This window comes from Megalops cyprinoides, chromosome 10 (genome assembly GCF_013368585.1).
Source record: "Megalops cyprinoides isolate fMegCyp1 chromosome 10, fMegCyp1.pri, whole genome shotgun sequence".
Lineage (NCBI taxonomy): Eukaryota > Metazoa > Chordata > Actinopteri > Elopiformes > Megalopidae > Megalops > Megalops cyprinoides.
This window is the reverse complement of record NC_050592.1, coordinates 7,562,523-7,585,337: the sequence shown is the minus strand read 5'-3', so window position 1 is coordinate 7,585,337 and position 22,815 is coordinate 7,562,523. Positions and strand designations below refer to the sequence as shown.

Sequence of the window (22,815 nt, the reverse complement as noted above, 5' to 3'; positions counted from 1 at the left end):
ACAGTGTAAATTATGATAATAGAGCATAGGGCAAAACTTCACTTCAAGTGGCAAGTCAAAGATTCTCATAGAGCATGTGAAATATGTATGAATGTGTATGAATGCCTTGTTTCATGCATGCTGGCATACAGACATGTTAACTTTGTATGACCAAATTCATATGACCGATGGCTGACTCGATATGACCTCTTCTGTCCTCAGGGGTTTACTGTCTAAAGGTAATCCAGTTGTTCCCAGGATCGTACAAAATTTTCTCCTGCTCATGAGAAATATATATAATAATATACAAATGTGGAATAATTACTGAAATGGAGAAAGTGCAAATACACTGGAATTAAAAAATTGTACAAATTGGCCAAAACACATTTCAAACGAAAATTCTGTTTTTTTTTTTTTTTTAAATATATTTTTGATTAACAGAATTCCAGTCTGCTAATCTGGCAGTAAGCACATATCAATTGCACAAATATTTTACTTATTGTTGATTGGCTCCTTCTGGACCAATGAGGTACTCTTTGTCACGGTGTTTGTGATAAATGTTGAGATATAAACAAGGGTGCAAGAAACAACCCCTCACTCGACAGGATCGCGGTCAATAGCAGCCATGAGGTGTCTGGTCTTTGTTCTGCTTCTGGGAGCCGCATGTAAGTTTTCTCTACCTTTACTGGCCCTGTAGTTTATAAAAAGACATTGAAATGTACGCTTATGTGTCAGAAAAAAAAGGATAAACAGGTATCCTCTATTGTAAACAGGTTTTCAGAGCTACCGAAGCATATTGTTAATAAACGCTCATTTATATCTATTTGATGCATATGGATGCAGAATCCACAGCGTTGTTATTATTGTTTTGTTAGTATTCTCTACATGTATTCTCTATGTGTATAGCCCCCCTGCATTCCTCTCTCCCTCTCTCTCTGCAGTGGCTCAGGAGGATGATAAGATTGTTGGAGGGTATGAGTGTCAGCCTAACTCCCAGCCCTGGCAGGTGTCTCTGAACGCTGGGTACCACTTCTGCGGTGGCTCCCTGGTCAACGAAAACTGGGTGGTGTCTGCCGCTCATTGCTATAAATCGTAAGTCTGGCCACCACATCACTCTGTAGCATATGGAATCCAGCAGCCATTACAATACTCATTCTCAATGGTCTACAGAAGAGGATTGTGACTTTATTCCAGAACTGTACCCTTTTGGGCCAAAGTATTAATCTCTAAAGTCCAACTTTATGATGTGTGGCTCAGTAATCTTAATTATTGAAGATTATTTACTGTGATCCTGTACAAAACAATTTGATGTATTTCACACAAAGGGTGAAAGCACTCTGATTGAAAACCTTTGCTCAGCCGCAGTAGGAAGGATCTTCTTCTATATACTGCATGTAGCGTATTGCTACTACAATCCACGTGTGGAATGCAATAATGTGTATGCAGAATGTCCTCTTGCCTTTCAGTGCATGGTTATAAACTGATTCAAACATAGCAGGCTCACCTCTCCCTCACCCCATTCCTCTCTTACACAGCCGCGTGGAGGTGCGCATGGGCGAGCACCACATCAAGGTGACCGAGGGCACCGAGCAGTTCGTCTCCTCCTCCAAAGTCATCCGCCACCCCGACTACGACTCCTGGACCATCGACAACGACATCATGCTGATCAAGCTGAGCAAGCCCGCCGCCCTCGACAAATTTGTGCAGCCCGTGGCCCTGCCCAACGGCTGTGCCCCCGCCGGCACCATGTGCAGAGTCTCTGGCTGGGGCAACACCATGAGCTCCAGTGAGTAGGGTGATGGGGTCAAAGGTTACTTGCGCCAACAGGCAACACCCATATTGCATAGCACGACACTGCATTGTTTTACATGCCCACATTCAGACCATTGCAGGGGCTCATGGCATCTACCCCTCCGGTGTTTTTCCTTCGTCCTTCTTTCCTCATTCTCCCTCAATCTCCTTTTCTTGCTGTCTCCCTTCAGCTGCTAACCGCGACAAGCTGCAGTGTCTGGAGATCCCCATCCTGTCAGACAGAGACTGTGAGAACGCCTACCCTGGCATGATCACCCCCGCCATGTTCTGCGCTGGATACCTGGAGGGAGGCAAGGACTCCTGCCAGGTACTGAGCACAGTGAGGCATTACAGCTGTCCGCTGCTACTGTCATCACTGCTGAAGAGACGCAGCACAAGAGTCACTCTTACACCGCTGCTGCTACGTGGACTGTGACACACTAACCTCTCTTTGTCATTACTGCTCGTTAACATCCACCTCTCATCTTACTCAGGGTGACTCTGGTGGCCCCGTGGTGTGCAACGGTCAGCTCCAGGGTGTCGTGTCCTGGGGATATGGCTGTGCTGAGAGGGACCATCCCGGAGTCTACGCCAAGGTGAGAATCTCATGTCAATACCTACATTTCACCTGTAAGTCTGCAATCTATCCTTTGTTATCACATGTGCTTCTGTACTTTACCTGTACTGATGCTACATGATTTTCCTTTCTGCTCAGGTGTGCATGTTCACCGACTGGCTTACCTCCACCATGGCCAGAAACTAAACACAGACACAGAGGAACTAACCAGCTTCTATTCACCGCTATGCAGTTTCCTGTTTCTTATTTAGGGACTCAGCAAAATAAATCCTCATCATCAACTTCAAATCTCTGTGCCTTCATTGAAGTGAATATGGACATCTATAGACATGAGTCTTGAATTCCTGAGGAGAAGTTGGAAACTGATTGTCAGTGGAATATGAGTACTACCAGAAATCTGCTGGTTCAGTTGTACCCCTGAGCAAAGTACTTATCCAAAACACCACTTTACATAATGGAATGGGATCTGTATAAATCAATATTAATCAATGATTAATACAAACATTAGCCATCATTTCAGATATGATTTGGAGAAAAATACCAAATGGAGCTTTACAATTGACTGTGTGAAAATTCAAGGTTTAACCATTTCATTATCTGTTATGAAACACTGAGCTGTGTACTCTGAGAAATCTGAAAGACAGAAAGTTCCCACTTCATGTATATCAATCAACATAAAAGCAGCAAAAATCTCTTTTGATTTTTAATCACCAGGATAAATATACAACTGGTTGAAGCAGCAAATTTTTGTTTCATGTATATATTTTTCATTAATGTCATTACTCCACTGCTGCTTTGCCAGCTTCCATATAGACCTTAGAGCCTTACAGGATCCTACAGGTCCATTCTTCTTGTCCAACAAGCTTGGCCACATATAACACAAAAGCATGCTTCCTTATAGCAGGAAGGTCTTTGTGCAGAGTCTCCTCTAGATCAGCAAAATCATACAAGTCTCTATGAAAACTGGAGACCAGAAACAGCTGAGGGTCAGCTATTTTTGCCTTTCGTAGCTCCTCTGTGCAGTTTTCCCTGATTGTCTCCATGAGGCTGGTGCCACACCAACACATGTCATCTTGATCTTGCAAGTGGCTGTCAGTCTTCAGCTGAACAAAGTAGTAGCTCTTTTTCAAACCTGCTATTATTTGAGAGAGCCGTATGTGGTATGGCGTTGTCTGCTCTGAGACAACAATGAGGTAGAAATCATACTGATCGACCTCTTCTCTGATCAGATCATAGTCCTTTGAGCTATCCACGATTTCTTCCATTCTCGGTACATCCCACAGTCGTACATGTGAGTATCCAGGGTGCAGGTACATGGTTGGTTCTTTGGTGGTTCCAGGGGCACCTGTTGGCGCAGCACCTTGGTCACTGTTCTTCAAACCTCTGAGAGCATTGATGAATGAGGAGGTACCTGACCCAGTTTCACCTATTACGGCTACATCAAGTTTGAAGTGGTCCAGAGCGGAGAGAGTGGCCTGAACTTTCAGTGCACCGTCGGACAAATCGGCTGGCCGAAAATTATTTTTAATCTTTCCCAGATCTTCTTCCTTGAGCTTCCCACTCTGGATGCTGTGGGGGATGAGACACCTGACCATAAGAACAAAGAAACAGGAGTAAATCTGTGCACACAGACTGATAAAACAAGCCTCTGGATCCAGCCGCTGGGAACGTTGTTAGCCTGGTCTGACTTACTCAGCTTGAATGCATACACTCATGTTCTATTGTGCTGTAAGTCGCTCTGAATAAGAGTGCCTGATAAATGACTATAATGTAAAGTAATGCCAGAGAAAGCGTGAAGCCAAACACATAATGCAAGCGTTATTGCTAACTACTGTAGCCGTTGAGAGTCGGCTGTGGGTGTCGCTCTGTTCAGAATTTTATTTCATTTTTTCATTTACATTTATTTATTTAGTAGCAGCTTTTATCCAAAGCGACATACAAAAGTGCATACAGTAAATGTTTTTATGTTACCAGGTGACAGGCTGACAACTTATTGACTTGTTTGATTGTTTCCATCACCCATTATCTGTCAGTTCATATCAGCAAATTTATCACAGACACTATGCATAGTATCATTTCAGCACTTGCGTAAGATTGTGCCATAAGCCAGCATTCCCTGACATTTTTCTGCATTTGTGCTACAGTTTTTTTTAAAACCTTAATTTTTACCCCATTAAGTGAGGCTCCATTAAGTGATAGGGTAAACAGAATCAGAATGTATCAATCAGGGTGGAAAAATATCAATTCTGGTGGATGATTCTAAAGGTTTTGGTGACATAATGTTATAGTAATCTTTTAATAATCTTTCTGACCATAAAATATCAACTCCCACTTTCTGCATGTTAAGTATATAATTTTATAACACTTTTGCAAGGTTATATGTGCTCTTTCTTTATGTGCCATGACATTTTACCTTTGACGTATTTTAAAAGTCAACTCACTATCTGGAATATATAATATCATATGTTTAAAGTGCAACTGTGACTCAATTGTTCTGCATGTGTTATCAATGAGGAGGTTCCACATCAAACAAACACACCTTTTTAACGTTCACATTCAAGGAAGTAACCTACTGTATAGGGCACGTAGCTTTGGTTTTCTCATTACCCATAGTCATAATCTCCACCAAAGAACCTTCTTGCAGGTAAAATAAAACACAAAGCACACTAAATTGCAAATAGATGATTGAAATGCAATGTATCTTGCTGTACAAGCTGTATTCACATCACATCCATTTACCACCACATTTATACAGGCTTCTAACCCCCCCTCCCTTAAGTAATACATACTTATTTGTGTGGCTCAAGCCCCTTACCTGTACAGGAATCACTTACTTTTTCATAAAGGATGTTGCCCCCCAAATTTCCTTAGACAAACCAGCCAAGAAGAGGCAAAATGCCCTTTTCTTGAGCTGAGGAAGAGCATTCTCCAGGGAATAGCTGAGATCCATGAAGTCGTACATCTCAGTTTCAAAGACTGAGATTAGGAACACCTGAGGATTCTCTGTTTTGCTCTCCAGGGAAGCCACACAGTCCCTCCTCATCTTCTCCAGAACGCAGCTTTCTCTGAAATTGCGCCTTTTGCTCTCTGCCTGCAAATCATTATCTACTTTGGTTCTGACAAAATAAAATGGCTTCTGCCTTTTCAGGATTTCATCGACTAATAACAGGTTGTTTTCTTTCATTCTTTCTGAGGCTACAATAATGAACATGTCAAACAGGTCAAAGTTCACCATCTTCATGTAGCTGCGTGAAGTAAATGAAGGTGTTCCCATTCCTGGAAGGTCCCACAGCCTAATGTCAGGGTACCTGGGGTGCTGGTACATTGTGGGTGTCACAGTGGTCTCCACGGGCCCTGTTGGGGCGGCCTCTTCATCTGCAGACTTCAGTCCTCTGAGAGCGTTGATGAGAGATGACTTACCCGAGCCCGACTCTCCAGTGACAGCCAAATCCACTTTGAAATGATCAAAAACCTCAAAAGCCACTTGTAGCTGCGCCAAAGTCCTGTCATTGTTTCCATATTTAAAAGCTTCAGTGATTTTCTCCAAGTCCTCGTCGCTGAGTTTCCCAGTCATATCAAACCTGAGATTAAAAAAAGCCCCAGAAATATTAATGTGTCATATTTCCCACTCTATAAAATACTATTTAAAAATGCATTAAGTGGGAAGCTGGGGGGGGGGGGGGGGGATACAGAACATCAGAACATTAAGTCCATATACCCCTCATTATCATCTGGTTTATTTAGGCTGTCCAACTATTTCAACCTACTTTTGCAATAAAAGTAGAACTTTATTTTTAAAAATTCAATTATTAAAATGATCAATTATTCAAATGAACAGAACTGAAAAGGAAAGAGTTGTGACATGATCAACGTGCACCCATGATCGTAAGGGAGTTCATTTGATCAGCATGCCTGGTATAGTTGAAAAGCTACTGACGTAGTCCATTTTCAGGTCTGAAGTAGGTCTCTTACTGGTCATTTCTTCAGAACTGATGCGCTAGTCGTTGATATAGTTAAGTGGACGTGCTGTAGCTTTCGTAATAGCGCACAAACTACAGACAATCTGCGGTGTTTCGCGAGCATAATCATTTATTCTAATTACGCCATTGGTGTCAGTTATTCTCTGAATTATTTGTTTTATTGTTAATCAATGAGGATACGGGGGAACAGGTTGAAAGTAATGATAGATTTAAAGGTAGTGGTCGGGCTTCCCCTGTTTCCTGCTTACCCACCGCCACTGCTGTTCTAAAGGCGATATTGTGTTCGATGGCAGCAATATTAAGTTCTCCCTCTTGTAGTTCTATACTGCTTGATCGATCTGATCTAACATCCCAGAATTGCTTAATCGAGTAATTACAGGAGTGACGATGTTCATGGTGAATCCGCCGAACTGTGTATCGCGCGGTATAGAGTTCGCAGAGTTGAGAGGTTACCTTGTAAGTCCCTCGGCTTGTTTTAGGTCATGCGGAAATTGCGATCTGGGGAAACTGAAAGTGCGAAACAAATGAACATTTTTGTTTTACTCCGAGGAATAAATTGTTGTTCAGCATATTGTTGAACTACCTCCCCACCACCATGCTATCGACGAACTTAATGACTCCAGGGCATAGTGCAAGGCGTGCACTGAAAACACACGTAACACTCTTTTGATCATTGTAATAATACCTGAACAGTGTAGAGCAGCGTTTCCTAAACTTCTCCTGGAGGACCCCTTGTCCTGCAGGATTTAGATCTTTAGATCAACACAGCTGTGTTGGAGCAGGGAGAGATCTAAAACATACAGGACAAGGGGTACTCCAGGAGAGGTTTGGGAAACGCTAGTGTAGAGTATACTCGCTGTCTGACTGGCTTTCGTGCTATCTTCAATTGGCAAACATAAAGCATAAAGAAACGTTACCTTACTAGTCACAGCTTTCTTGCGGCTTCTTTTTTAGTAAGTTAAGTTTGTAACATTCAGAAGCATTTAGCGCACGTTTTCAAAAAAATTGTAGAGCTGCACATTTGAACACGAAAAGGTGCCTATAAGAATTTGACACACCTTCCTGAGGGCGGATTTTTAAATTCTTTATTCTTTTTTATTCTAGAAACACTGCATGGTCGCATCTCTGAAACTGATTTTGTGTGAATTTTGCCGTTTCGTGCCTTAACCAACATACATACGTCTCAAAAGAAACCCGTATGCATAGCCTATATAGTTACTTTTTATATGGAATCTGTGAACTTTCCAGGACTGCTACCAGCCCTGGAAAATTACTGTAGTTACAGAGGAAGCTAGAGACAATCGTTTATTGTCCTACTTTCCTTGCCAAATTGTGTCGTATAATTTCCGTGTTTGCACGCTTCTAACTCAGAAATTCATTTGCCTTAGGCGGCGCCACAGGGGACTCCCATTATACAGTTTTAAACTAAAATCTAAGGTAAGATTTTATTTTATAAGTATACACTCTTCATCTAAAACTGAATATACTTGCTTTACTCTTTTATGGTCATTTTTTCCACTGAAAGGCTTCAGTTTGCAACTAGAACATGAATCTGATTTTCACTAAACCATATAATGAACCATTTTACATAATGCCATTTTTCAGTCTGCACTGACACCAAACGTTTTATAATCAGTTTTAGGCTACACCATATTACCAAAGTGAACATAACTGAAAAGTGCGCCATCAAAAAGAACTCTGGGGAAATGTTTGAGTTTGCCTATTTGTATTTCTTTAATAAATAGAAAATGTATAGAATAAATTGCAAAAATATACAATAGCCAGAATTTTTAGATTGCGAAAGGAACTTCGCACTCGCTCAGCGGTTTCTTTGAACGGCATAACTGAGGGAAATGAAAGGAAATGCAGATCAGCCATTTTACAGCAGCTCGTTTTGGACACGTTAATTATTAAAATGATGCCGATGCCTACAAAGCAGATTTACTTTCATATTTTGGAGGAATATTTCAAAAGACCACAAAAGCAATTCGGCATTGTATGTTGAGCACGTGGGAATTTGAACATTATGGAAGAAAAAACACCTGCTGTGGAAAAACTCCTCTTTGCAACATTCAGGAAGAGTGGCTAGATGGCCATAGGGCTATAGTATATAGCTGCGTACTGCAAAAAGTCCCTCTATAACTACATACTGTGTGTTATACTACATAGTGTTAAGTACATACTGAATACTGAACTTGATACTGTCAAAGCTGCTTGCTGGTTGGCACAGTTTCTTCTGGCATCTGAAACTGCAGATTTGCCCAGTCCTCTTAATGATTTTAAAAGTCTGTGGACAAATGTTTGTAGTCGCAGCACACTACCTTCTCTTCACCTTTGTGGAGTACGATTACACCCGTGTGATCATTCCACAGTGGGGCCGTGGAGAGTAGCCTACGATCGCACAGGTGTGATTGGAATACTGGAATAGAACGTCTTGTTACAATTGAGGTGTTTGGGTCTTTTCACAAACGTTTTGCAAAAAATTGTAAGTCTTCACTAATGTATGTCCTTAAGGCGAGAGGTTTATTTTAGGATGCAGAGGCATACACATAAACACAAGTGTCACCACGCCAGAGTATATGAACCGGACAACATAGGCTAGTAAGCTAACACTACAAGTCTAAATTAGCTACTTCCGTGCTAACAGCATATAGGCCTACAAGTTTTTACTTTAAAAGTGGGAAGTGGGAAGTGGCAAGGCCCGCCGTTATGGGGGTGCTTAGGGGTGCATTGCACCCGCATACGGACCTCAATGCACCCCCAGTTGTCTCCTTATATCTCAATGTCTACATAGCGTTTGTGACTTTTGTGCACCCCACTGTATTTCCTCCTGGCACCGACCCTAGGAGTGGTTATCGTGCTGATTGTGTTCTCAGCCATCTTAATTTTTCAGCATCCAGCCAGTATGACAGTCGTTTCATCATAATCAGTAGGGTAAGAAATTTCTCTTACAAACTTTCCAGAGGATTAACAGTATTTGAATCAATTTGTCACATTGAAATAGAATATAGACTCACAAACGGCGGTTAATTTTTAAACACGAAATGTACAGCAACATAGAGCGCAGTCGCGGGAGTCGGAACTTCATTATTGAACAACAAAACATTTCTGGAATACTGATATCGTGCCCAAAAAAGTCCACTCTGGGGTTAGAGTTATTTAGAATTTACGCGTGAGTTCACCCATGAAATATTCTGGGTGGTACCTGTGACAAGGAGCAAGGATAATCTAAGATACAGCACACGAGAGATATGGTTAAAAAGTTGTCTTTCCCGGAGACTTGGGAGGCTTGATACAAGATGTTTAGTGATACACTAAACATGGCAACTCAAGACAGCAAACGCGTGAACAGAGGGAAAGATTTACATTTACATTACATTTACATTTATTTATTTAGCAGATGCATTTATTCAAAGCGACTTACAAAAGTGCATACAGTAAGTATAGTGACAGTATGGGGACAGGATGTGTACAGTTCCACAATGAGACAGTAGTTCTCAGCTGAGAGCAAGGTCTGTTTGAGGACACAGTACTATCCAATTTGTACAACTACAGGGTATAGGGCAACTAATAAGATGCAACTTTAAACTTCAAACAGCAATTTCAACAACTTCAAACAGCGCAATGAGTGCCAGAGTAAAGGCGTTGACAAGAAAACAATACACAAGAAGCACACAGCAACTTACAACAGCCCCGTCCCTGGGGGGAAACGCCGTTGCCTAGCAGAGCGAGAACCTCCTGCTTTGTCCGTGCAAGGAGCAAGACGTCCAGTTGCTGCAGAGTGCAGGGGCCGGGCAGGACTAATTAAGACAGGTGAAAGTAAGTAAATGAGAAATAGAACACAGGACATTATGTGTTGGGAGAGTTGTTAGCCTGGCCTGACACTGTTGCTCATTTAATTTGAATGGATACACTCTATTGTGCTAGAAGTCGCTCTGGATGAGAGCTTCTGTTAAATGCGTGTAACGTAATGTAATGCGGCCAACAAAGGAAGCAGCTTGACAGTACCATGCTTCTCCAATTGATTTTACACAGAGCTAATGATCAAAATTGTCTTTGAATCATTTATTCCTGTAATGAGAATGTTCATAGTGTGTGTCCATAATATTATTTTCTGTGCACAAATTGTCCAGAACATTTGATATTCCAAATTATTGAGTCCATGTAAGTTTTCTACTGCTTCTCTTTGTGCCACTGCTACTACAACCTCTCAGACAAGGTTTCTGCACAGGTATAAAAATGCCATGTACCTCTGTCATCTATTGTCATATGCTTTTGGCATCCCATTCCGTCCCCATCTTGGTGTTCTTCCTTGTAAAGGAGACTGAGCACACATCTCCAATGTCTATTGCATGCAACAAGATGTATGAAACTGGTTTTCTTTTTCCAGACTCAACATGTCAAGTCAAATGAACTTCTCTGTAGCTCCGGAAGTCATCAGGAACATACGGTCAGTCAGTGGGCTCCCCCCTGCAGAGGCTTTATCTAATGTACAGGAAAGGCTTGACAGGCTGGAAAATGTCACTCTGGACATTGCTGTGACTGGGGAGACAGGGGCAGGCAAGTCTACATTTGTCAATGCCTTGCTAGGACTGAGGGATGGGGACCCAGGATCTGCTGAAACTGGAGTCACTGAGACAACCTTGGAGCCCTCCAGATATCCCCATCCCACAATGCCTAATGTGAACATCTGGGATCTGCCAGGGATTGGAGGCATTAAATTCAAAGCAAAAGACTACCTCAAGCAAGTTCAATTTGATCGCTATGACTTCTTTATCATTGTTTCTTCAGGGAGATTCAGAGAGCATGACATTATGCTAGCCAGAGAAATCCAGAAGAAGAAGAAGTTATTTTACTTTGTGCGTTCAAAGATAGATGGTGACATACAAGCAGAGCAACGAAAACCCAACCATGACATACAAAACACGCTATCCAGGATAAGAGAGAACTGTGTGGAAAATCTGATAGAAATAGGAGGTCCTAAGGTTTTTCTGATTTCCTCTTTCAATTTGGAAATGTATGATTTCCTTGAACTGACAAACACTCTGAGAGCTGATCTTCCAGAACACAAGAGTCATGCTCTTATTCAGTCCTTGCCAGTTTGCTCCTTGCAGATGATTGAGGAGAAAAAGAAAACCTTTGAGGAGGTTATGTGGGCTTCAAGCTTTGCCTCTGCTGCCATTGCAGTGATTCCTATTCCTGGTCTCTCAGCAGCATGTGACACTGGCATTTTGGTGGCGTTCCTGCTGAAATGCTATCACTCCTTTGGCCTGGATGAGAAATCACTCAAGAGGCTTTCAGAAAGAATGAATAAGCCAGTAGAAGATCTGAAAGCAGTGATGACATCTCCTTACGCAGGTGGGGTAAATAAGAAAGCAGTGCTCAGAGTTTTGGCCTCAGCAACAATTGGAGGAGCGATGGCGCTTGAGTACCTCTTGAGCAACATTCCTGTTGTTGGCAGTTTAGCAGCAGGGGGGATCTCTTTTGCCACCACATATTATCTGCTGAACACAGGGCTTGATGATATGGCAAAGGATGCCAAGGCAGTGCTGACAGCTGCAGGCTTAGAGTGAACATGGCAGAAATCAGGTTTCAGAAGAGATGAAAAAGAATAACCCACTGAAATACTTTCATTGATGCAACTTGCTTTTAAAGGTAGGTTGCATACTGATGATAAATACAAGGGTGATGATCACAGCAATCTGAATGCAAATTACAAATATGCTACATCACAAATGCCATTTATTGAACTTATAACTTGTACAACTTTTGATTGTTTTACTTTAATCTGTAGTTTTTGTTTTATGAATAGAATTACACTGAAATGTAGTGTTTATCATTACTTTTCCATTTATCGCACATATTCTTTTATAAACTCTGTATCTGCTTACATTTACATTTATTCATTTGGCAGACACTTTTATCCAACGCGACTTACATAGGTTACAGTTCTTTACAATGTTATCCTGTTATCTATAATATTTATACAGCTGGATATTTACTGAGGCAATTGTGGGTTAAGTACCTTGCCCAAGGGTACAGCAGCAGTGTCCCAGCGGGGATCGAACCAGCAACCTTTCAATTACAAGTCCTGCTCCTTGAGGACTATGCTACACTGCTGCCACTGCCTTCTGTTTGAAACAGTGGAGTTTCTACAGCATTACTTTTAGCATACCTGTTTTCATACGTGAGAACAGGCCTTTCTGCCTCTCAGGGCTCATCATTTAAAGTACACTGTAATGTTGTGGATCGTGAATGGCTTACATGACATTTAATAAAGTGTATCATGTATGATGCACTTTGCAATGCTTCTGCAGTGGCATTCATGCAGATTTTCGCAAACAATACAACCAAAAACAGCATTCAATACATTAATCAGCTTTAGGGATGAGGGAAATATAAGACATATAAGCTCTGCTTTGGCTAATGACAAAGACCATAATTTTCTATCTCATATACTCAACTGTTTACTCAAATGTTTCCTAAATGTGTATCAGTTAAATAGAAGTGTAGGTTAGGATGTGGTGTAATTGTGATGTAAGACTGGTGAGATACATGAAACCTGTCATTCCACTTATCTAAGACAGCATCAAGAACAAAGTCTCACAAAAACATAGATGTAGACATAATATTGTCTTTGGTGTTCTAAGGGGGAATAAGATTGTGACTATTTTCATTTATCATTTATTATAATATACTGCAATTTGATGAAGGCTCTGTGGTGCAAATTCTGTTTAAATATTGTTATTGAATTGGCAAGTGATGCATATGTCTGTATCTAAGAACAATAAAAGTTTGATAAAACTGGGTAAAAAGATACTTTTGGCTGAAATTGATGCCTGAGTGTCTGTTCCTTTGTCAGGATTTCAGAGGCCATTGCCCACAACAACCAGCAGGCGTCCTTGTTAACACCTGTTTGTTTTTTTGCCTGCTGCTTCCCCGAACTGCCACCAGAGGTCCTGTCTGTCCTGTCCTAGCCTGGTCATGTGTTTTGTATATATAAACCCTGCCTGCTCCCTGATCCCCTGCTCAGTCCTGAGCTGCCCTGCCATGTGTATGTTCCTGTTCACAAAGCTTGGTTTTTTTGTTGTTTTTTGAGTCCCCAGTGAAGTCACTTTCTTTATAACCCATCTGGGCTGCTGTGTTGTCTCTGCTATTGGTTTTGTCCTGCCCACTTGTTATGTCGTTATCCCAAATTTTGGATATCTCTCATAGTAAATGTCTTCCGATGAGAAAGGCGTGAAAAAACACCTGAGTACCTTATGCAGTCTGCTTTAGAGTAAACTCAACTGGATGGTCACGCAGTGATGGTGGAATATTTTGAGATGTTTGGTTGGGGGTCCAAAACCACCACATTTTCTGTGTGATGGTTTTGATGCCTTAGATGGTTAACTGCATGTAAGATGCTTCATGGGAACAACTAATACATTGGCCTACATAATATTTACTGTGTAGGTAAACAGCAAAGCACAGACTATCACTATATTTATTCCCTATGTGTTAATACCACTCTTATTAAACACAGAAATCATCACATTCCATTGAATTATAAGTTTACCATCAGGCCAAAGTGCTTTCCTCAGCCCCATTCTGATTTGTATCTCTGGTTCATCAGGGCGTCAAAGACAAGGCAGAACAAAGACTGTCCTCAAAAACTGAAAAACAGTTTTCAGTTGCAACCACTGTACCTGTACAGCCCCATCTACCATAAGTTTAAAACTAAATTCCCGGAATTTTGCCATGAATTTTTTTAGGTTGCGACCACTGTACCTGTCCACCCACATCTACCACACACTTAAAACAAAGTCTCTTTTGCAACCCTGGCATTCAAAGCAGGAGGAAGAAATTGATATTGGAGAATAAATTGGAGGCATGTTTTATTGACCAGGTGTTATCATCACTGCTTCTATGCACAGGTCTTCTAACTACTGTTTGCCGGGCCTCCTGCACAGGTAGCCTGGATGCTTTGGTTGGAGGCCTAGTAGTTGGTGAGGATGTCATTGATCCAGGGCAGCAGAGCACAGACCTTGGTGTACACTCCAGGGTAGTTGGGCTGAGCGCAGCCATAACCCCAAGATACGATGCCCTGCAGCTCACCGTTACACACCAGCGGACCACCGGAGTCACCCTGAGAGGGGGGGGGGGTGTAGGGAGAGATGGGAGAGGTATGGAGGGAGAGATGGGGTTGGAGTGTAGGGAAATAAAAAAGGGAGAGTGGAGGAAAAAGAAGAGCCTATTAGATGCTCAGAACTCAGACAATTTAAAGTAAAACAACATAATTGTTGCTGCCCTCCATCCCGGAAATGTCTTGCAATCCAATATAATGGAGTTATGAGCCCATATCCCAAAACTAATGCATGCTTCAGTGTAGCAGTTGGCATACGTGTGCACCATGGCACACTAGAGAGGTTCATAGAAGTAGAGAGGATGTTGTTAACCCCTGCCTCGGCATGTTGACGTGAACATCCTTCCATTAACCTATTTGAGATTTTCTAGACGTTGTGCTCTCTATGCCAGCTGTGAATGAATGTAAGAGGTTAAGCACATATATTATCAGCAGCCATGAGGCTCTTCCATACCTGACAGGCATCTTTGCCACCCTCCAAGTAGCCTGCACACACCATGTTGTTGGTGATCTGGCCAGGATAGGAATTCTCACAGTCGGTGTTGGACAAGATGGGCACTTCCACACACTGGAGGTTGAAAGGGTTAAACACTGAAGGGGGGAGAAAGGAGTGGGAAGGCAGATGTGACAGATATTGGCACAGTTGGCAAGCTGTTTATAAAAACCTTTATAATGACCCTTGATGCAGTTTTAAAGAGGGTACTAATAATGATACATAATGGTGTATGTTCTCTCTCTCTCTCTCTCTCTCTCACACACACACACACACACACACACACACACACGCAAACATTTCAGCATACTTATACATTCTGACATATGTATACTTGCTGAACATTTGTATTTTTTAGTGAGTAGTGATAGCTGCCTGAGCCTTTTTTGGTGTATTTTTTTAATTAAGTGCATGGAGAAGCCTTGTACCTGAAGAAGGTGTGTCCATTCACAGAAATTGAAAGGGGACACAGAGATATACTGTAGCAGACACAGAGACACTGGGAGTAAACTTGGAAAATTTTCTAACAAATAAATATCCAGCAAACGTTGCTTCGGCAGAAATAGAGAGAGTGAGCACTGGATTCATACTCTCTAGGCCATCAACTCTTTTTTTCTCCAGAGCACATTAATACACCTGGCTGAAATGACTTTTGACTTTTTCTTTAATCCTTTTACTTAAACAAAGGTGCCACACCTGCAACACCTATGAATACAATAAATATGTCTGTCCTTACATCTTGTAGTAACCCAACACCCTACCTCAAGAATATTAGGATAAATGTCTTGCAATAACTTTTGATGTTCATGGAACATTTTTCTGTTACTTACCTTTACTTATTTTTGTAAGCTATAGTATATAATAATTTAAGATTGAATTGTACTTATTATATTATTATATCATGATAACATCTTAACGATGATAACAAGCTGGACATTATTACAGACCTCTCTCCCTCTAGAAATGTACAGTACACTTTGTGACCTTGATATTCTCACACATTGGGAAATAAAATCCCATGTAAACCCCAGCACAGCCTAGCGCTGTATTCTCACCCTGGTCAGTGTAGATGTTGCCCCAGCCGGACACAACGCACATGTCCCCAGCTTTAGGACAGGCCCTGGGCAGGGAGACGGGCCGCACAAACTTGTTTACGGTGACGGGGTGTGCCAGCTTCATCAGCATGATGTCGAAGTCCAGGGTCTGGTAGTCATAGCTCTGGTGCCAGTAGATGGCATCGACTGACATGTACTGCTCCGTGCCCTCGTACTCCCAGATGTGGTGGTCGCCCAGGATGGCAAATTGGGTGGTGGGGCTGAGATGGAGGAGATGGAGGTGAGGGGAGGAGCCGGAAGGAAGGAGAAGAGGGAAGGACATTTACAGTTGCAGCACTCACCTCATCCAGCAGTGGGCAGCAGAGATCACCCACTGGTCATTGATGAGGGAGCCGCCGCAGAAGTGGTAGCCAATGTTGAGAGAGGCCTGCCAGGGCTGGGAGTGGGCTGTGCACTCATAACCCCCGACAATCTTATCATCCAGAGGAGCTGCGGCTGAGGAAGACAGACAGAGGGACAAAGAGGGAGAAAGACAGGCTTAAATACAGTGAAACCTCACTGAATGTAAACTACAGCATCCACACAAAATGACCCACGTTCTTCTATGTACAGTTTGATTTAATTTGTTAGAAGAGTAGCCATTTCTTTGGACTTATTGTTCTCAGTACTTTTGTTACTGAGGCAATAATTTCTGTGTGTGTATATTGCCTCATGTTAATTTATTACAGTGCATTAGAGGTACTGACTGACAGTGTGTGAGGATGCATGGACCGTGAGTCTGTCAGTGAGCTGACTACTGACGTATTTATTTCAGCATTTTCAAACTTCCCATCAGGCTATCTGTGCATTGGTGTATATCAGTTTATATGAGTGTAGCATTTTAGCTTTCGGAGTCAGAGCATACAATGCCTGCAAGTGTGCCGGCAGTGCTTTTTGTCTCTTTGGTTTGTCTTTGCCTGTAGGTATATTGCGTGTCTGTCTGTGTGGATGCATGATATCGCTATGTCTATGTGTAAATGTGCTCGGTCTGTCCTTCTGCATACTACCTGCAGCACCCAGGAGCGCAAGTACAATCAGCCCAATCATTCTGCCAGCACAGATCTTCACCCCAGCTGGAAGCATTGCGCCCTGCTACCCTGTATTTATAGACGGGTCTTTATCTTACCTTAACACAGCCCCCTCCCTCCCGAGGGGCCTTCAGTTAATAAGTTAATGCTCTCTACTTGGCATCTTCCAAGATATTTCTCTCAGCCTTATCCTTGTGAGATGTTCTTTTTTTATATATGAAAGATTAAAGGAATTAGTCATTTAACAGCTGTAAGAATCTCAGCCTTGTAAGCAGAAAACAGGCACTGTTAAAAAAAATGCTGGCTTATTCACTATCTTCATTTTAACCGTTGGGGTCTGCACAAGGCCCGGAAAATGATTTGTTAATTCAACTCTTTCACATCTTGTATGTTTTTCTGTGTTAAATCTAACCTCTATGGGGCTTTATTTCTCTACCAGTTAGCTTGTACCTTGTCTGGCCAGCTTTTAAAACTTGGTCATGCAGCAGTTAATAATATTGTGACTGTGTATGGCTGTCACTTGTGTTGTACTCTGCCTCACTTGTAAGTCACTTTGGATAAAAGCGTCTGTCAAATGAAGAAATGTAAATGTATTTTATGTAATGAATCAAAGCATTTTTGCTCCCTGGAGTGGTGACCTGATAACCAGAGGTTTTCCTTCATAAGAGACACATCATAATGAGACCTCACTATGAGCCCTTTACATGGGCTGATAGCACATTATACAGTAGCATTAATAATAGTGGTTTGGGTGTTGCTCAAGTCAAGTGTCAGTACATGTTTTTCCAGTTTCTTATCAGCCTTGCCAGCATTACAGCTGTCCATTTTCCCCTCTCTGATATTGACCAGCACAACTCTTGGAGTTTATTCAAGGGCAAGCTGCCTTGAGCTTGTATGAATAGGTGCTGGTACACAATGACTAACAGCAAGTAACCTACTGACCCGAATTCATTGCAAATACATTTTATATTTATGTAAAGTGCTTAGCAGATTGCTTCTTTTCCAGAGCAGCTTGCTTCTTTTCCAAAACAACTTGCTGGATATTTACCGAAGCAGTCCAGCTTAAGTACCTTGCTCACGGGTTCAGTCATTTGTGTTCCAAGACCCTTCATCACTACATGACACTGCTGCCCTTAAAAACGTTCTTAATTCCAAAAAAATTTTGACCCAAACAGCACTACCTCAGGAGCAGTTAATGGCGTTTTTATGTGCCCTCTGATAAATGACATCAGCAGCGGTGAGTACTGGACACTCGATCACTAACTATAGGATTCACGTACCAAATAAAAGAACAGACAGTGCACGGGGCCAGAATGGACTGAATGGAAAGACTGTGAAAACAGAGAGAGACATTAAGTCTCCTGTAGGTACAATGCAACCACTTCTTTAATGGAATCATTTCTACAATGCATTTATATTGCATAATATTCACAGTGCAGATATCAGATTTGCCACATGTTCTGGATGATTTTTGTGTGTTACCGTGTGTTTGTGATCTGGTGTGGAGACACATGCAGGCAAGTAGGGTTATTCCACAAAGCGGTAAAGAGTCAGGTAGTGCTGGTAAATGGACAGTGAGGAATGATAAGCTGATGCGGAGCTGTGTGTCCTTGTGTCCCATGATTCCCCTAGAAAACACCTGAAGCTCCTCTATCACTGCTCAGCCCGGCACAGATGGGCTGCCAAGCAAAAGTTAACCATTACCTGCAGAGTGTGTGTAGGTGCTGGGGACACCCATGGCGTGGGTGAGTGGGGAGGGCGGTGAGGGTATAAATAGTGGCCAGCGTGTGGTCAGCTGTCTTCGGCCGGGATAGTCAGCATTCTTTGAACGCCATGAGACTGCTTTTGCTGCTGGTGCTGGTGGGAGCTGCTGGTAACTGAGCAAAAATTGCTATTCAAAAATTATGATAATGAGGCTGGTGATGACAACTAAGCAATTTATGCAGCTAATCCCTTTGACATAATAGAAACAATGACAATATTTTGCTACAGCATGATAAGTTACAAAATAGCTGTAATAGCAATTAAGATTCTATCAATAATCATGCTTAATAATAACATTTCAGTCGCAGTGTTAAGTTATGGCTAGCGCAAACAGCGAAAATTACTCTGGAGGTATGCATTTCTGAATCATTTCTAATACGTTTGTGGTAATTTTTATGAAGAAATTGTCAGGAATGTGCACTGCAGTTTACAGTAATGAAAGTGAATTTCACGTGCATTAACAGAAAGAGAGGAAAATAAGCTGTCTATGAGTCAGTCACTACCATATTGAAGTTTATTTTGAATGGCAAGTGAATGACCAAACACATTAATTAAATATTAATAAATAAATATTAATTAAATGAAATATTAATTAAACATAAATTAATTAAACAAAGTGCGGAGGTGTAATTCACATCAGAACTGGCAAACACTGATCTTCCACAGTAGTGAGTCCTAGTCTCTCTCCTAGTCTGCCAAAGTTGACGGTAGTTTTTTCGGTGTGGTTTCAGTGGCGGTTCCCAGAGAGGATGGCCGAATTATCGGGGGGTACGAGTGCTACCCTAACTCCCGGCCCTGGATGGCCTCTCTCAACTATGGCTACCACTTCTGTGGAGCAGTGCTCATCAACGAACAGTGGGTGCTCTCTGTCGCCCACTGCTGGTACAAGTAAGTAGTGCAATGCACAGGGTGTGTGTACACTGACCGCTTTTAGTCCTCATTGGTGTCACTGGTGCTTATCTGTGATTGTAATACATGTGATGTGTAATGGAGACTGTAGCTTATGGAGAGTAGCTTGCGGTGAAACCCACCCAGTCTTTTGGACTTCATTTGTTATGTTCAGTGGCATTGCATGCCTCCTGCATGTTCTTTGTCTTTCAGTCTAAACCTCTTAGAGCCAGTCTGTGAATATAATACTAACCAATCTCTCTCTCTAACCAATCTCTCTCGTCCTCTTCTTCTCCCCAGCCCCTATGCCATGCAGATCATTCTGGGTGAGCACAACCTGCGGGTGTTTGAGGGCACTGAGCAGCTCATGAAGACTGACACCATCATTTGGCACCCAAGGCAAGCCCTCTCCGTTCTCTCCTCACTATATACTGCCACGCGCTCCTTTAAAAGAACCCACCACGTTGGGTTCTTTTAAAGGAAAAACATGAATGGGCATGTGACTCCACCCTCTTCATATTTGAACACACTGTATCCATGACCAGCCTCTGTGACTCCACCCCCTTCTGTATATCGTCAGTGTAGCCATAACTACCGGACCCCTAAGACTCCGCCCTCTCTGTCTGTCCTCACCGCAGCTATGACTACCAGACTCTGGACTATGACATCATGCTGATCAAGCTCTTCCACCCGGTCACCATCACCGACGCTGTGCGGCCCATCCCCCTGCCCACCGGCTGCCCGTTTGGAGGGATGCCCTGCACTGTCTCGGGCTGGGGCAACACGGAGAGCGAGACTGGTGAGCGAGGCCCGACTCGGTCCACACGTCTCTCCGTGCTTCTTGCTCTCCCAGCTGCTTCTCTCTCTCTCTCTCTCTGCCTCTCTGTGGCTATCAAGACCATTTAATCTGCATCTGTCTTTCACTTGGTGCCAGTGTTTATCTGTTCCTAACAGTAAGCATTAAATTGTCTCTTTCTCCTTAGCAGTATAAATTTTTTAAAAATCATTGATTACTACCTGTAGTGTTGGTAGAGTTGTGTTTCATCATGTGTTTCATTCCTCTAGATCTGACATATATGTGATTGCATGACATTGCATTACATTACAATCATTTCGCGGACGCTCTTATCCAGAGTGACTTCTAGCACACAAGGACAGGAGTGCATCCGTTCGAGTTGAATGAGCAATAGTGTCAGACCAGGCTAACAACACTCCCAGACCAGTGACTGTGGAAGACAAGGCACAGGACACACTTGATCCTCACCCGCATCTTGCTCTCACCTCTCCGTTTCTCTCCCAGTGAACTTGCCCACCCGCTTGCAGTGTCTGGACGTGCCCATCATTGACCAGAAGGACTGTGAGAACTCTTACCCCGGCATGATCACTCGCAACATGGTGTGCGCTGGCTACATGGACGGGGGCAGGGATGCCTGCAATGTACGTACCCTCACTCTCTTTGCTTATCTCATCTGCACAGATTTGCTGATCCCATAATTAACTGGCTTGGATCATTACATTGTATTATTGTCATTTTGCAGATTCTCCTATCCAGAGTGACTTACACAGTTTTTTTTTTACATGTTATTCACACAATTTTTACATGTTATTCATTTATACGGCTGGATATTTACTGAGGCAATTGTGGGTTAAGTAACTTGCCCAAGGATAAGCAGTAGCAGCAGTGTCCCAGCAGGGAATCACACCAGCAACCTTTTGGTTACAAGTCCTCCTCCTTACCACTATGTTACACTGCCACCCACTCATATTGCAGATACGGGCCATGGAGAATGAGATGATCCCCATGCAGATAAATTTTAACTCCAGTAGACTCAGATGAGAAGGTGCTGAGAAGAACTGATTCCCATAGACATGAACTCTCTCCTCACTCTTCACACCAACAGCAGGCAGCCCTTGGTCATCAGAGGCCAGCTGCCCTCTAGAACTTCACTAAAGCAGTGGTTGATTTCAATTCCTTCCCCACTCCTGCCCTGCAGTCAGTCCATTTTGCACCTCTTTAAAACATATTTTTGCGCTTCATGAAATATGTTTTCCCAAGTCAGTTCAGTGCATTGGCATTAAGCAATAAAAGACACAGACGGTTTAATATCAGCACAATCTAAAATGAGAGCTAAAAAAACGCTTTTCCCCCTTCTGCATTTATTAGTGAGGATTCCAGTAATGATCAGTTTCTTCCTTTTATAATCTACCAACTCTCTCTCTCTCACACACACACACTCTTTCTTCCTCTCACTCCTTCTGCCTCCATGTCTCTCTCCCTCGTGCTCTCTCCGTCTCAGGGCGACTCTGGGAGCCCACTGGTGTGCTACGGGGAACTGCATGGACTGGTGTCATGGGGACAGGGTTGCGCTCAACCTAACTACCCGGGGGTCTACACCAAGGTGTGCGAGTTCCTGTACTGGATCAAGGACACCATGGCGGCCAACTGAGGGATCGAGTTCTGTTCTCCAACCACCTTAAAATGTTTCTCTTCTCTCCTTTCCTCTACTCTCCGTCCTCTCATCTCCCCACACCACTCTCTCCCTGTGAATTCTTCATTACTTCCTCTTAATTCTTCCTCATCTTCTTTCCTCATCTCTCTTTTTCCTTACTTTTCTCCCTCACTCCATCTCAGAACTGAGGAACCAGAGTCGGCGCAGACCGTGTCCATGTAAAACAGACAGTAAAACTCTGTCACACCACTGGCTGTGTCACTGGCTCTTTTGGCTTCAATCGCTGATGTTCTTTCTGGTCCCTAACAGTCAATATCCCTAATCATCTAAGATTATTTTCTGTCAGTGTCCTGATGCAAACACATTTCATTTGAAATTTTTGGACTACTCATTTAAGAACAGCCAAAGGTATAACTCTAGCCTTCCAATGCATGCTTTAATTTTTACAGATATAGGACTTGTATAAAAGAACAAACTGAACTTGCGACTCTGCAAACTGAAAACATTCATATCTCAAGACATTTCTGCATACAAACACACCCTCTTTTTCCTACAGAAACAGCACATATCACATATACAGGTACAGTCACATATACATTGGACAGTACCTCTGATTTGCTCAATATCAAACTTTTTGTCATTCCAG

General features: G+C 42.5%; 3 protein-coding genes across 3 annotated transcripts; 2 read left to right on the top strand and 1 right to left on the bottom strand.

The window, feature by feature from the left end:
• Nucleotides 1-591: 591 nt before the first annotated feature.
• On the top strand, nucleotides 592-22,166 carry LOC118784393 (transmembrane protease serine 9-like). The gene is made up of 13 exons (XM_036538626.1): nucleotides 592-644; nucleotides 921-1,071; nucleotides 1,515-1,765; nucleotides 1,962-2,098; nucleotides 2,265-2,366; nucleotides 2,486-2,521; nucleotides 16,027-16,151; nucleotides 18,882-18,940; nucleotides 19,563-19,719; nucleotides 20,020-20,118; nucleotides 20,358-20,518; nucleotides 21,020-21,156; nucleotides 22,017-22,166. Exons 1-13 carry the CDS (start codon nucleotides 605-607, stop codon nucleotides 22,164-22,166), a joined length of 1,605 nt encoding a protein of 534 aa, XP_036394519.1. The 5' UTR covers nucleotides 592-604.
• On the top strand, nucleotides 7,688-12,097 carry LOC118783981 (interferon-inducible GTPase 5-like). The gene is made up of 2 exons (XM_036537939.1): nucleotides 7,688-7,764; nucleotides 10,718-12,097. The coding sequence occupies exon 2, from the start codon at nucleotides 10,725-10,727 to the stop codon at nucleotides 11,898-11,900; it is 1,176 nt and encodes a 391-aa protein (XP_036393832.1). The 5' UTR covers nucleotides 7,688-7,764; nucleotides 10,718-10,724; the 3' UTR covers nucleotides 11,901-12,097.
• LOC118783991 (trypsin-2-like) lies at nucleotides 14,203-17,114 on the bottom strand. The gene is made up of 5 exons (XM_036537955.1): nucleotides 17,047-17,114; nucleotides 16,342-16,495; nucleotides 16,001-16,260; nucleotides 14,907-15,043; nucleotides 14,203-14,455 (listed from the first exon to the last, which is right to left on the bottom strand). Exons 1-5 carry the CDS (start codon nucleotides 17,084-17,086, stop codon nucleotides 14,306-14,308), a joined length of 741 nt encoding a protein of 246 aa, XP_036393848.1. The 5' UTR covers nucleotides 17,087-17,114; the 3' UTR covers nucleotides 14,203-14,305.
• Nucleotides 22,167-22,815: the final 649 nt, after the last annotated feature.

What these genes read in the sequence shown, in the direction of transcription:
- LOC118783981 (XM_036537939.1), top strand. Translation starts at nt 10,725, where the DNA reads ATGTCAAGTCAAATGAACTTCTCTGTAGCTCCGGAAGTCATCAGGAAC.
- LOC118783991 (XM_036537955.1), bottom strand. Translation starts at nt 17,086, where the DNA reads ATGATTGGGCTGATTGTACTTGCGCTCCTGGGTGCTGCAG. An exon ending in TGCGCTCCTGGGTGCTGCAG is followed by an intron (nt 16,496 to 17,046) that starts GTAGTATGCAGA and finishes TGTCTTCCTCAG; the next exon opens with CCGCAGCTCCTCTGGATGAT. An exon ending in CAACATCTACACTGACCAGG is followed by an intron (nt 15,044 to 16,000) that starts GTGAGAATACAG and finishes TCCCCCCTTCAG; the next exon opens with TGTTTAACCCTTTCAACCTC.
- LOC118784393 (XM_036538626.1), top strand. Translation starts at nt 605, where the DNA reads ATGAGGTGTCTGGTCTTTGTTCTGCTTCTGGGAGCCGCAT. An exon ending in GGGCAACACCATGAGCTCCA is followed by an intron (nt 1,766 to 1,961) that starts GTGAGTAGGGTG and finishes GTCTCCCTTCAG; the next exon opens with CTGCTAACCGCGACAAGCTG. An exon ending in ATCCCGGAGTCTACGCCAAG is followed by an intron (nt 2,367 to 2,485) that starts GTGAGAATCTCA and finishes CTTTCTGCTCAG; the next exon opens with GTGTGCATGTTCACCGACTG.